The sequence below is a fragment of the Phycodurus eques genome, chromosome 2 (genome assembly GCF_024500275.1).
Source record: "Phycodurus eques isolate BA_2022a chromosome 2, UOR_Pequ_1.1, whole genome shotgun sequence".
Classification (NCBI taxonomy): Eukaryota; Metazoa; Chordata; class Actinopteri; order Syngnathiformes; family Syngnathidae; genus Phycodurus; species Phycodurus eques.
This window is the reverse complement of record NC_084526.1, coordinates 10,800,810-10,814,110: the sequence shown is the minus strand read 5'-3', so window position 1 is coordinate 10,814,110 and position 13,301 is coordinate 10,800,810. Positions and strand designations below refer to the sequence as shown.

Sequence of the window (13,301 nt, the reverse complement as noted above, 5' to 3'; positions counted from 1 at the left end):
TTAATTAACTTGACATAGTAAAACAGTATACAGCTATGGTTGGACTGATACATGTATGCGTAAGTACTTTAATCAGGGATTCATGCAAATGTTGAAAGGGAAGGTCAACATTAGACCTAAATATTTAAATACCTAAATATAAATATACTTAAAACGTGCTCTGTGTGTATTCATTCATTCATGTATAGATTAGGGACACGTCATGTACACAAATTGAACTTTATATTGTAGCCAGTCAGTAGGTAGCAGTTGTTCTCATTTGTTGCGTTCACACTTAACTTATATTGCTTAAACGAGCACCAAAGCCAATTGTTGCATGTAACCACTGTAAACCCCTGTGCTTATTCTGCTTTATTTATACCACTCCAAATCATTATCACTGCTCGGGCCACATGCATGGCTGACAGTGACACCTCGCCCACCTGTTGTTGCTGCTGCTGCTGCTGGGGTGTGTTTGGCTTTTTTAAAGAGACGACTCCGACTGGGCGGTGCTAAGGAGGAGCTTTACAAGCAGGCGGGATCGACATGAACGCCATCTGTCCCCTGCTTCCGTGAAACCCTAGCCTAGTGTAAGTATAACCAACCGTGCACCGATTTAGAGTCTTAGCCAGTCGGATTTTCGACTGTAATGTTCTCGGGTGCTGCCAGAAATAATAATACGATCTCAACGAGACTGACAGCATGTCTTCTTTATTTATTTTTATTTTCTTTAAACGTACGTGGTCAGGTGATAATCTGCACTGAGATCTCTATAAATACCACGAACACCCAAATTTAGGCCATTTGTAGATACACGGTTTATTATGGCACGCATTCACATTCAGTTCTTCCTGTTTCGCATAACTGCGTCATTGCCCATGTTTTGTCGGAGACGACGCGTTGCAGTATAAAATATGTATTAATTTACAGAATGCGGCTTTTACTGTATTGTGGAATAATTCTTTAGCTGGCCATTTAAATCAGTAGCCAATCAGAGGAGGTGGCGGTTACGCTAGTCACTCGCGACGCGTTGCCTGTCATATTATTTTCTACTATTCTTAATTCATACTCATTCTATTATGTTATAGTTGCTAATAGTCACATATGATATTATTATTTTTTTCAGGCTAAGACATTTAATATTTTCAGACTCACGGTTATATCCGGTCAAAGGCGGAAGTAGGCGGGGCCTACATCTCAAACCTGCTCCGTCATTGGTTGAAAGCCTCCCAAATGTTTTGGTTTAAATAAATGGCTGCGAAGCTCGACTCAACGACAGCGATAATAATAATAATACGAACTCCGCTTTCTATTCTACGAGCGCAATTGACACAAGAAGGAATAAGAAGGAATCGCACGTGATTAATTGCTCGACCGTCTATCGGCGCAGGGGAAGAAGATGGTGACCAAGAGGATCCGCTCGGAGTACATGAAGAAATTTAAAGACCCCAAATGGGAGACTTACGCGAAATGTTACGAAGAGATGCTGAAGTACAGGCTGGCTCGCAGACTCTTGGAGCAATCACACAACCCCTGGTTCTGGAGTGGATCTGACAGTGACTCGGATTCCGTGGGAGGAAATTCACCTCAGGCCAGCAGGAGTCAGGCTCAGTGTTGTGGGAAAGGTGATGACCCTGCAGGGACCCAGCTGGAAGAGTGCCAGGCGGCCGAGGCTGATGTACCAAGACTTCCTGTCATGGAGAAGGACGAACATGGTAATATTGGGATTAAAACCTCAGAAGTGGGATGTATGATTGCTGTCAGTGTACACATTATTAAGTGGTTTATCTTTTCTGTTAGATCGCCATGCTCAGGGGGTCAGAGAGTCATGTGCACCAGAGAAGGAGAGAGGCCAGCAGAGTGACAGTAAACACAAAAGTGTTGCTCACAGGGAACCACAAACGGGTATTTAAAGAGATCATATACTCGTTCATGACCCACACAAGATACTGACATGCAATATGTAGGGGGAAAAAAAGCTATTTTTTGATTGACACCGTCAGAGAGGTATACATGCAACAAGTTTGTTACTTTGCTTGTGATTTTTGTGGTACTGAGCTGCCTTGCATCATACCGTTTTTTTAACATTTCACCCCCTTGCCTTGTGGCTAAGTGATTTAACCAAAATATTACAAACAGCTCCCAGTGTGATTGAGTGCAGTTGTACACCACTGAAAGCTGCCACCTCAGTAATAACCAAAGAAAAAATAATTGATTTGATACAAGATCTTGGATTGAATCTCAGATACAATTAAAATGATTCATACCTTCGGTCTGGAAATGAAATGACACAAGAAAAGTCACAAATGACGAAGAAGTTAACCATTCAACAAATGAAAATTGACTCAAAATGTGGCCAATCTTTTCTTTCTTTTTTTTACTGAACTTTACTTGTATAACATTTGACGTTCTATGCTACTTCTATATGTTAAGTGTCTAAGCCTGAGCCAGAACAAGAACCTGCAGGTTCACAGATGCAGCAGACAAAGCCACAGAGACTTTCCAGGTTTACATGCGGCCGACGGGTCAAACCTGCACTGGCGCGGCCTCCGACTGAGGACAGCAATCATCCTTTTGCTCTGTATGCTTCTGGTGAGAAGGATGCAGACATTGCGGGCAGAAAGACGCACAACGTCCGACCTGCTGCTTCGACCGATCAGGTAATCCAAAATCAATGATTTATTTAATCATTGATTTTGACATCTTCGATATCCAGCTTGTGGTCCACAACGCCCCCAACCACAGACATCTTGCTTTGTCTCAGAGCAAATTGGTAATGCAATAGCTGAGCGAAAGAGGAACAAGGCCTACTTTCTTATCTTCAAACTAAAACCAAATATTATATGAGGTTATAATTAACAGAGAATAAATTTTCTACGTGGAAAGAAAAATATTTTTTGAACAATTTACTAGTACACTCTTTGACTTCACTAGTAATGCAGAAATGTTGTACAATAGTGTAACATAGTAGAAGAAAAGAGAAACCTAACTCGTCGGCACTATGACCTGACAAGTAGGACAATTCTACAGTAGCAGGACAACTAACATGTTACTAGTGAGGCAAAATTATGCACTAGTTGACAACTGTTTCCTACTAGCACTACTAGTGAAGTGACTAGATGTTGACGAATACTACTAGTAAACCGATAAATGTGAACTACTTGTGGTAGTACTGCACAGATGTCAAATAGTGCACAGTTTTTCCTAATTGGTAACGTAATTAACGTACTAGTATGCCAAACTGGTCCTACTAGGTGATATCAAAGAGCCTACTATTCCCCCCCCCCCCCCCCCCCCCGCCCCCCAGTTAACTTGTAGTGCTTGTACATGTGCACTGAATTGTCGAAATAGTGAAGACAAAGAGCGTACTACTACATGGATGTCAAGGTGGATATAAATGATATTAAATAAATGCTCCAATGACTTTCCACCATATAGCTAGAGATGCAGAACTTGCCCTTTATGTTCCTTGTAGATCCATGCGTCCGCTCTAAGGGCAAAGTCCAGACGGGAGGCAGAGCGACAGGTCCAGACTCAGCGATACGGGCGGCGCAGAACCAAGTCGGCCGATATAGACAAAGCCAGAAAGACGGTTCAGCCTGAGTTTAACCCTTGGCTCACTGAGTACATGCGCTGCTTCTCTGCACGCTCTCGATGAAACACAAACACACTTAACAACACAAAGCCATTATTGGCCAACACATTAATTGGCTAGTAGGCTATCATTGAAAGTCACTCGGAAAGACTTAAAAAGTGGCGGTGACAATGTAATCCTAATGGAAACATCTAGAAATTTAGATGTAGAGTCAGCTCTTTAGGAATCTTAAAGCCATACTTGGATCCAGTCCCTTTAAACACATGCTGAATAAGAGGGGGCGACTATTTCTTTACTATTAATGGACTAGTAGTGGTTCGCATGCCTGGTTTAGGGTTTGATTCTCAGCTCCAGCCTTCCCGTGTCGGGTTTGCATGTTCTCCCCGTGCTTGCGTGGGTTTACTCCAGCTTCCTCCCACATTCCTAAAACATGCTTGTTCGGGTTATTGAAGACTAAATTGTCCATCGGTGTGAATGTGAGTGTAAATGCTTGTTTATGTATATGTGCCTTCTGATAGATGGCAACCAGTCCAGGGTGTAAAGTCGGCTAGGATAGGCTCTAGCTCACCCGCAACCCTAATAGGATCAGCGCTCTAGAAAATTATACTCCAAGACTGATTGCAATGTGACTTTGTCATTAGAATGTGATCAACACAAAAAATGTGCATCCCTTATCGAAAACGTTTTAAGACCATTGTTTTTTTTTTGTGTTTGACATACAAAAATGTCTGACAGTTTTACCCATTGCTGTTGTAGATGAACTGGTGATATTTTTACAATTGATGTAATGTGCATGGATGCTAATCACTCTCCCACTTTTTCCTAAGGTCATCTGATGACTGTGCGTGAGAGATACTGCCAGTGTTGCAGTGGTTATATTCAGTGCTGTTTTACGTACTAGCTTATCAGGTGTTTCAACCACGAATGTTGAATTGATTCATCAGAATTGTAATTTAAGACATTTAAGGTTTATGAGGCCAAAATTGAATCAAATTCATCATAAAGTGGATATTAGGCCAAATAATCTCTAATGGTAAAACATTTAGCCCACTTGAAGGGCTAACTCAGATCTGTGCCATACAATGAAATTGAAGTGAGTTGAGGCCAAAATAATTGTGATTTTGTTGTTGAGCATTAGGTTTTACTGCACGTTTAATGTAACTGAAACAGTATAATTCTATAAATATAATTTAGAATAAAGATGTGAAATTTTGTGCAATATGAAGACACTGGAAATAGTGTGAAGTTGGACAATCTCAAAGCTGAATCTTAAAGTTTGTTCCTCTTTTGCTTTACTTCTTGTTGATAGATGCTCTTTTTTCAGTGAAGAATGTTCATTTATATTACAGTAGTAAAATAGAGCAGCAGATATTCAGTCTGCATTAAAAGGTTTGGTTTAATATACAAGTTAGATGTTTTCTTTTTTTCCTTTCTCCATCTTCTTGACATTAATACAACTTACTCATGATAAAAGCAATGTTACAACAACACGTAAAAGTTCCATATTTTTTGTCATGTTTACCTTTTAAACTTTCAATAAATGCTGTTTACACCAGTCGTGTTTTTGTGTACCCACCAGGTTATAGTTTTTTACAGTGAAAAACAACAAACAGAATTTGCAAGTAAATTATAGATTTGTACTTTTTTATTTTAAAAACATATGCTTTGTCATACACAATAAATTAAAAATTAATGATATTCCTAGTGAGAGAAAAGCAACGTGAATAAAATATAAATTCAGGAAATTAATCGATGACACAAATGTAAGAAAACCTGGTATTGAGCAGACAATGCCACCATCAGATTGACAACATTTATATAATACTCTTAATTTGTAATTCTCTTCTTGGTGTGCTATAAAGTTTCCATAACAGGGTCAATGTACAAAAAATGCTGATAATCAAATAGCATGTATATCAAAATATAAGAGGCCATAGCTAAACTCAAATTAAATCTTAAGAAAATTAAAACAAAAAACACCTTTGGGGGCAAATTTAAACACCTCAGGCAAACAGGCAGTGAGCCATTTTGCAAACAATTGATGAAAAATACATTTGATTGATTGATTTGATTGATTGCCCCGTCGCCCCACCCCGCAACAGTCAAGTCAGGTGTCATGTAATCAAGCAACACAGAAAGTGAGGGACATTTTTGTTTAAATTCTATGGATGAAGCATGCTACAGTGTCAGATATGTTGCTTATGCTAAATAATGATTGAGTAATGTACTGTATTTAATCTACACATCAGTTAGATAAGGTGTAGTAGGATAGAAGTACATTAGTGAGTGCATCTACACCCGATGCCAACCATTTACAAAATATACAATCGGCTGTCCATCCATACTGCTTGTACATACCATAGCTTGATATGATGATAACAATACATGGGACAATGACGCACGCATGAATAACTTGATAATTAAATCATCTGATAGTTTAGGAAAACATGCGTCAAGCTCTATATACAGGTTCACTGTACAGTGTAGAAGATGCTTCCACGAAGGGAGGTGCAGTTATATGGGTCAGTGGAAATGGGAGTGAGATGTAAACAGCAAGAGAGGAGTCATGTGCCAATTACAGGTGAGCTGGCACAGTTACAAAGATGCCAGTTGTTCTACCTCAAAGGCAAGAGGCGTAGAGAGGGTTCGCTCCAAAATGGACGCAGTACGGTGACCAAGGGGCTCTGTTAATGGGAGTGGCCGGCTGGGAAGGCTTCTTGGGTTCCTGGCTGGTTCAGCCATGGCAAACAAAGGTTCCGCGTAAAGGAGTCACCAGAAGAGTTTTAGGTCCCACCCGGCTGTTGGTGTCTTCAGTAACTTCTCTGAAACACACAAACACATAGACAACGAGCATGACTGTAAACAGCAAGCACATAAAAACCAAATACATATTCCCACTTCAAGGTGGGTCCTCATTTTACGAGGTTATGGACGGCGTGCAATAAATTAGTTTGTGCAGTGGCGTAAGAATACGTCAACATGCGGCTCAGTTATCTTTTGATTTAACTTACAACCCCAATTCCAATGAAGTTGGGACGTTGTGTTAAACATAAATAAAAACAGAATACAATGATTTGCAAATCATGTTCAACCTATACTTAATTGAATACACTACAAAGACAAGGTATTTAATGTTCAAACTGATAAACTTGTTTTTAGCAAATAATCATTAACTTAGAGTTTTATGGCTGCAACACGTTCCAAAAAAGCTGGGACAGGGTCATGTTTACTACTGTGTTACGTCACCTTTTCTTTTAACAACATTCAATAAACGTTTTGGGAACTGGGGACACTAAATATTGAAGTTTTGTAGGTGGAATTCTTTCCCATTCTTGCTTGATGTACAGCTTCAGCCGTTCAACAGTTCGGGGTCTCCGTTGTCGTATTTTACACTTCAGAACTGCTCTAAGTGCAAGAGGACTCTGCATCTTTTTGCACAATTGTTTTTTTGTCAATGTCTTTATGTCCCCAAAGTGTTCTGTAAATTGACTGTCTGTTGTACTAGAGCGGCTCCAACTACCGGAGACAAATTCCTTGTGTGTTTTGGACATACTTGGCAAATAAAGATGATTCTGATTCTGATAATGCGCCACACATTTTCAATGGGAGACAGGTCTGGACTGCAGGCAGGCCAGTCTAGTACAGAGACTCCTTTACTACGAAGCCCACGCTGTTGTAACGCGTGCACAATGTGGTTTGGCATTGTCTTGCTGAAATAAGCAGGGGTGTCCATGAAAAAGACGTTGCTTGGATGGCAGCTTATGTTTCTCCAAAACCAGTAAGTACCTTTCAGCATCAATGGTGCCTAAACAGAGGTGTAAGTTACCCATGCCATTGGCACTAACTGAGCCCCAAACCATTACAGATGCCGGCTTTTGAACTTTGCGTCCATAACAGTCCGGATGGTTCTTTTCCTCTTTGGCCCGGAGGACACGACATCCACAATTTTCAAAAACAATTTGAAATCTGGACTCGTCAGATCACAGAACACTTTTCCACTTTGCATCAGTCCATCTTAGATGAGCTCGGGCCCATAGAAGCGGGCGCCGTTTCTGGGTGCTGTTGATAAATGGCGTTTGCTTTTCATAGTAGAGTTACAAGTTGCACTTACGGATGTAGCGCCGAACTGTATTTACTGACATTGGTTTTCTGAAGTGTTCCATGTGGTGATATCCTTTACACAATGATGTCGGTTTTTGATGCAGTGCCGCCTGAGGGATCGAAGGTCACAGGCATTCAATGTTGGTTTTCGGCCTTGCCGCTTACATGCAGTGATTTCTCCAGATTCTAGATATTATGGACCGTATATGATGAAATCCCTAAATTCCTTGCAATTTTACGTTGAGGAACATTGTCCTTAAACTGTTCGACTATTTTCTCGCGCACTTGTTCACAAAGAGGTGAAGCTCGCCCCATCTTTGCTTGTGAATGACTGAGCAATTCAGGGAAGCTCCTTTTATGCCCAATCATGGCACTCACCTGTTCCCAATTAGCCTGTTTACCTGTGGGATGTTCCAAACAAGTGTCCTAACTTCATTGGAATTGGGGTTGTATATTCAAAGCTTAGAAGTGTTTTTCAAACAAATATGACTTTACTACTGCATTAGTGTAGGTTAGTGACAGGCTACAGTTATGATCGGACTTACAAATTCATGTGAAATGGAGCTTTGTTGTAAATTGAGGACTCCCTGTACATGCTTACAGTACAAGTAGAGCAATACAATACCTGGGAGCTTACTAGCAGCCACACTCCTGGGTGCCCTGTGGCTGAGCGCGGCGGGGGGAACGGAGCTGGCGCAGTGCAGCATCCCCGTACTGGATGCCAGATCCCATCCTCTCTGGATCCAACTCCCCTAAGAAAAAGAGAGAGAAGAAATCAATGGATCTTCCCGCACATAAGAACATAAGAACAAGAAGCACTTCAGTTGTCCCCCTCGGCGGCAAATCAAGATCACATGAATCATTAACTGATATACTGTACAGTCAACCCTCGCCGATTTGCCATTCTCACCTACTTGTGAATTGTTCTGTAGAACATAATTAAAACTATTCTCTGAAACATGCACCTATTTGCCTCATTCGTTTTTATAAATAGGTTTGTTACTTTTTTTCAAACTGCATAGAAGACAATGTGATGTAATGATGTAAAAAAGATGTAAATACTAAATAGAGTGGTAAAGTCAACCACAGGTGAGATTTTTGATTGATTGATATCTTCAGGACTCATAAAGTCGAAAAAACTATATGTGGTGAATATGTCAAGTCTTGTGCCAGCCAAAACACCACCAATCTGAAAGAAAATTTTAAAAAATGCATATGGTTAAGGTGTATTTTTTACTATGAAAGTTAAAGTTGCATCAAAAATGCCACAAAAAATGTCTGTCATGTATTTTTTTTAAAAGCCTGCCTAATTTGAATGAATAAAGAAATCACTATGTATGTGAAGTAAGGGTCTGAAATCATGAAAAGGGCCCTCCCGCTCATGAGCTGCAAAACTGTGTGGGCACGTCCGCTGAAGGCGCTTGAGACACCCCTTCACCTGTCAATCAACTGCATTTGTACGCTGTGTGCTCAAGTGTCTGTAGACAAAGACTGGCTGAATAATGTGTGCCACTGTGGTTATGCTGAATAAACAAGGAACTTTCCCGTGTCTCTGTTATGTGGGGGCAGTGGCGGAAATTGTCATGTGTGAAGTGTGCGACCACACAGGGCAGCCGATGTATAATGGCACATCAGTTTGTGCTATGATGTCATTCAGGCAAGTATGCTAGCTAACACTATTAATGAAACGCCTGTTTGTGTTAAAAAAATAATAACTACAGAATAGTTATTATGTAACATGGGTTCATGATTGTGTACATGCCAGATGCATGGCCTTGGTGCTTTATAATCCTCTCCATTTTAAGTGCTTTGCCACCATCTTGTGGAAACTATACGCAATCACAAACCCCTTTTGGTGGGGAGCATCAATTATTTACAGATTTTTCCCTTCGGAAATGACCGTGGGGTCAGTCCCTATCCCCCGTGAATAGTGGGGCAGTTACAGTATATAATCGGCAGTCAAAATTCATTTTACTTTTATACATAAATTCATTTCGAAGTCTGTATTTTTTTTAGTAAAAGTTAAAAAAAAAAAAGTTGAATCAGGACTTTGAATTTCCATCCATCCATCCATCCATCCATTTTCTGAGCCGCTTATCCTCACAAGGGTCGCGGGAGTGCCGGAGCCTATCCCAGCTATCATCAGGCAGGAGGCGGGGTACATCCTGAACTGGTTGCCAGCCAATCGCAGGGCACATAGAAACAAACAACCATTCGCACTCACATTCACACCTACGGGCAATTTAGAGTCTTCAATTAACCCGCATGCGTGTTTTTGGGATGTGGGAGGAAACCGGAGTGCCTGGAGAAAACCCACGCAGGCACGGGGGGAACATGCAAACTCCCCACAGGCGGGGCCGGGGATTGAACCACAGTCCTCAGAACTGTGAGGCAGACGCTCTAACCAGTCGTCCAACGTGCCGCCACTTCTAATTTTACAAAAAAAAAATTAAGCATCTGTACTTCTACTTGAGTACAGAGTGTGAGTAATTTTGCCATCTGTGCTGGCAGGGTCATCATGACAGGATTACTGCATGTGGGGCCCCTGTATGGTCACAGGAGGTTCATTGTATGGCTACTGTAAAGTCATTGAGGGGGTCATTAGATGGTCACAGGAGGGTGATTGGAGGGTCACTGCAGTAACGTCAGTATTTACGCCTGGAAATGAGGATGAGAGCTCCTACCTGATTCTATCTTGTTGAGAATTTTGCGCGCGCACTGCACAAAAGCCTCTTCAACATTCTCCCCAGTCAGAGCGCTGGTCTCCAGGAACATCAGCTCTGATAGACATACACACAAATTTTTTCATGAAAGATGTAGCACTCTCCCGCTGAATGCAATAGGAGCATGTATATACAATCAAAAGTTACTTCTGTCATATCAATTTACCGTTCTCCTGAGCGAAGCGTGACGCCTCCAGGAAGGTCACCTCTCTATCAGCATCCAAATCCTTCTTGTTTCCACACAGAATGATGACGATGTTCTGACTGGCCAGCATTCGGGCATCACTCAGCCACGTGGTGAGAGCGTTGTAGGTCTCACGACTGCAGGGGGGAGTGACACATGAACTCAGCGAGCAGACATCATACTCTAAAAAAAGCTTGTGATGTCTTTGAATTATCCATTCATCCATTTTCCGTACCACTTATCCTCACTAGGGTCGCAGCATGCTGGAGCCTAACCCAGTTGACTCTGGGTGAGAGGTGGGGTACACCCTGAACTGTTCACCAGCCAATCGCAGGGCACATATAAACAAACAACCAATCGCACTCACATTTACACATACGGGAAATTTAGACTCTTCAATTAACCCACCGTGCATGTTTTTGGGATGTGGGAGGATACTTGGAGAAAGCCTACGCAGGCACAGGGCAAGGCCGGATTTGAACCCGGGTCCTCAGAACTGTGAGGCAGATGTGCTAACCAGTTGTCCAGTGTGTCGCTCTTGGAATTAGTTAAATTAAATGATAGACAAAGGCTTGTTTACCTGGTGATGTCATAGACCAGCAGGGCCCCTGCTGCTCCTCTGTAGTAACTTCTGGTCACTGACCTTCAACGCACAATGAACATTTAGAATGCAGTACCATCCCAATGGAACTAAAAACAATGAAAATTAATTCAGTGTCATTAAAAACAAAGTTATAATTTAACATATTATTTTCCTATGAGTTGTTTCTATTACATATGCATTATAGTGTTTCAAATCCTGATTGTTTTCTAACCCAAAGAGGATTGGGGATAAATTTGCTGTGTCTGTCTCTCTTCAATCTCGATGAGAGCACTGTGCTGTAGGTTTGTTCCAAAATAATGGAAAATGACCTACCTGAACCTTTCTTGTCCAGCTGTGTCCCAAATCTGCAGTTTGACAATTTTGTTGACCACATTGATGATTTTAGAGCCAAACTCTACTCCAATGGTATGATTTGATTCATCCTTAACTGAAAAAAAAAAAGAAAATACAAAATGACAAATTATCAAACCAATAAAATGAATGATACATACGTATGTGTTATGCTTGGTTCAGAGCAAAAGAGAAGAGTAACTGTAGTTGATTTAAAATATTCATATTTAATATTATATTCATGTTGTGCTGATTAATTTAGCTTTTTCCAGCTATTTCAAACAATATCACAATAATGTAACAGCAACATATGGCAAATTAAAAAAAAAATTCCTACTTACATCTCTTCTCTATAAACTGATGCAGCAAACATGATTTGCCAGTTCCAGCATTCCCAATCACCAGGAATTTAAACAGGAAATCTGAGAAGAATTTTATTTTAGTTATTATTAATGCTAGTATCCTTAAAATCCAGCAGAAAGTACATTGTTATGGTTCATTAATACTGTACATCTTTAAAAGCATAAAGAAAGAAAAACAATACTACACGTGTTTGTGGTCATTTTTTTAACACAACAGCAAGTGCCTCAGTCACTTTTGAGGTATAGTACAACCCCAATTCCAATGAAGTTGTGACGTTGTGTTAAACATAAATAAAAACAGAATACAATGATTTGCAAATCAAGAGAAAGAGGGCCAAAGAGTAAAAGAACCATCCTGACTGTTTTGGATGCAAAGTTCAAAAGCCAGCATCTGTGATGGTATGGGGCTGTGTTAGTGCCAAATGGTATGGGTAACTTACACATTTGTGAAGGCACCATTAATGCTAAACAAACATGTTTTTGGGATGTGGAAGAGAACATGAAAACTCCACACAGACATGAGCCGATACTCGAACTCAGAACCACAGAACTGTGAGGCGGATGTACTGACCACTTAGTCAACATGTTGCTTTTAATGATTGTTAACGAAATTACATCTGCCGAGAGGACAGTTTAAGACATATCCAGTAATCTGTAAATGGTGATGCATCATCATTAGCTGATATAATTCACAAGTTAAAACACAATAATAATGCAGGAAGAATACAGGAAGCTAACATCCATGATCTTAAAAAGGGCACAGTAATCTATAAATAAAGACAGGAGTCATGGATAGGCTGACATTTCCAAACAAATGGGCTCCATACGTGAAGTCTTCAGACCAATGCATATAATGACGTATTTAACTGTGACTTTTGTTGCCATGGTATCTTTCAGGCCAGCATCCTTTTGCCAGCAGCTAGGTTAGCATGCCAGCTAATTATTTACAATGAGAAAAGAAATTGCCCCTTCGACACACCTGCCCCCTTTCCCATCTATTAGACTACATGACGGCGTCGACTGTGGCGACTTGACAAAACGGACACCTTACCGTAAGACTCCGACATCGCCGGTGTGGCGTTTTGTAACAGCTATTGTAATTCTTAGTGAGGATAGAGCTTGACAGATGGAGAGCTAAGCTAAGTAAGGAAAATAGTCCCGTTGATGATTTCCGCGGATTGCAACTGAGTTTCCCCACCGACTTCCCGTACGTGTTTTGTTATTTCAAAATAAAAGCTTATCGTCTCGGTAGTAGCTACAAATTGTATTACGTCACAAACCTTAATTTATCCAAAAGCCAAAGTTAAAAATATGGCGAGTCCAACTATTCTGTTAAAAAGACTAGGTTATACATGTGTGTTATAGAAATACGAGCGTGTATGTAAATTTCATGGCTTTCCGTTCGTGTTGTGTTACTTCAAAA

At 40.7% G+C, this 13,301-nt stretch overlaps 2 protein-coding genes across 3 annotated transcripts; one reads left to right on the top strand and one right to left on the bottom strand.

The window, feature by feature from the left end:
• Positions 1 to 481: 481 nt before the first annotated feature.
• On the top strand, positions 482 to 5,788 carry ccsapb (centriole, cilia and spindle-associated protein b). 2 transcript variants are annotated; one of them, XM_061666886.1, is made up of 5 exons: positions 482 to 569; positions 1,370 to 1,694; positions 1,780 to 1,884; positions 2,413 to 2,639; positions 3,455 to 5,788. In XM_061666886.1, exons 2-5 carry the CDS (start codon positions 1,379 to 1,381, stop codon positions 3,635 to 3,637), a joined length of 831 nt encoding a protein of 276 aa, XP_061522870.1. In that variant the 5' UTR covers positions 482 to 569; positions 1,370 to 1,378; the 3' UTR covers positions 3,638 to 5,788. The 2 variants fall into 2 exon arrangements, with proteins under 2 accessions (XP_061522870.1, XP_061522879.1); XM_061666895.1 differs by lacking the exon at positions 482 to 569 and having other exon boundaries at positions 1,105 to 1,694.
• rab4a (RAB4a, member RAS oncogene family) lies at positions 5,186 to 13,061 on the bottom strand. Its single transcript, XM_061666908.1, has 8 exons — positions 12,930 to 13,061; positions 11,858 to 11,938; positions 11,499 to 11,613; positions 11,163 to 11,225; positions 10,565 to 10,719; positions 10,360 to 10,455; positions 8,301 to 8,427; positions 5,186 to 6,396 (listed from the first exon to the last, which is right to left on the bottom strand). Exons 1-7 carry the CDS (start codon positions 12,943 to 12,945, stop codon positions 8,312 to 8,314), a joined length of 642 nt encoding a protein of 213 aa, XP_061522892.1. The 5' UTR covers positions 12,946 to 13,061; the 3' UTR covers positions 5,186 to 6,396; positions 8,301 to 8,311.
• Positions 13,062 to 13,301: the final 240 nt, after the last annotated feature.

Coding starts and splice junctions, on each gene's coding strand:
- rab4a (XM_061666908.1), bottom strand. Junction 11,614..11,857: donor TCAGTTTATAGAGAAGAGAT/GTAAGTAGGAAT, acceptor TTTTTTTTTCAG/TTAAGGATGAATCAAATCAT. Junction 11,226..11,498: donor GCTGGACAAGAAAGGTTCAG/GTAGGTCATTTT, acceptor TGTGCGTTGAAG/GTCAGTGACCAGAAGTTACT.
- ccsapb (XM_061666886.1), top strand. CDS start 1,379: ATGGTGACCAAGAGGATCCGCTCGGAGTACATGAAGAAATTTAAAGAC. Junction 1,885..2,412: donor TCACAGGGAACCACAAACGG/GTATTTAAAGAG, acceptor CTATATGTTAAG/TGTCTAAGCCTGAGCCAGAA. Junction 2,640..3,454: donor CTGCTGCTTCGACCGATCAG/GTAATCCAAAAT, acceptor TGTTCCTTGTAG/ATCCATGCGTCCGCTCTAAG.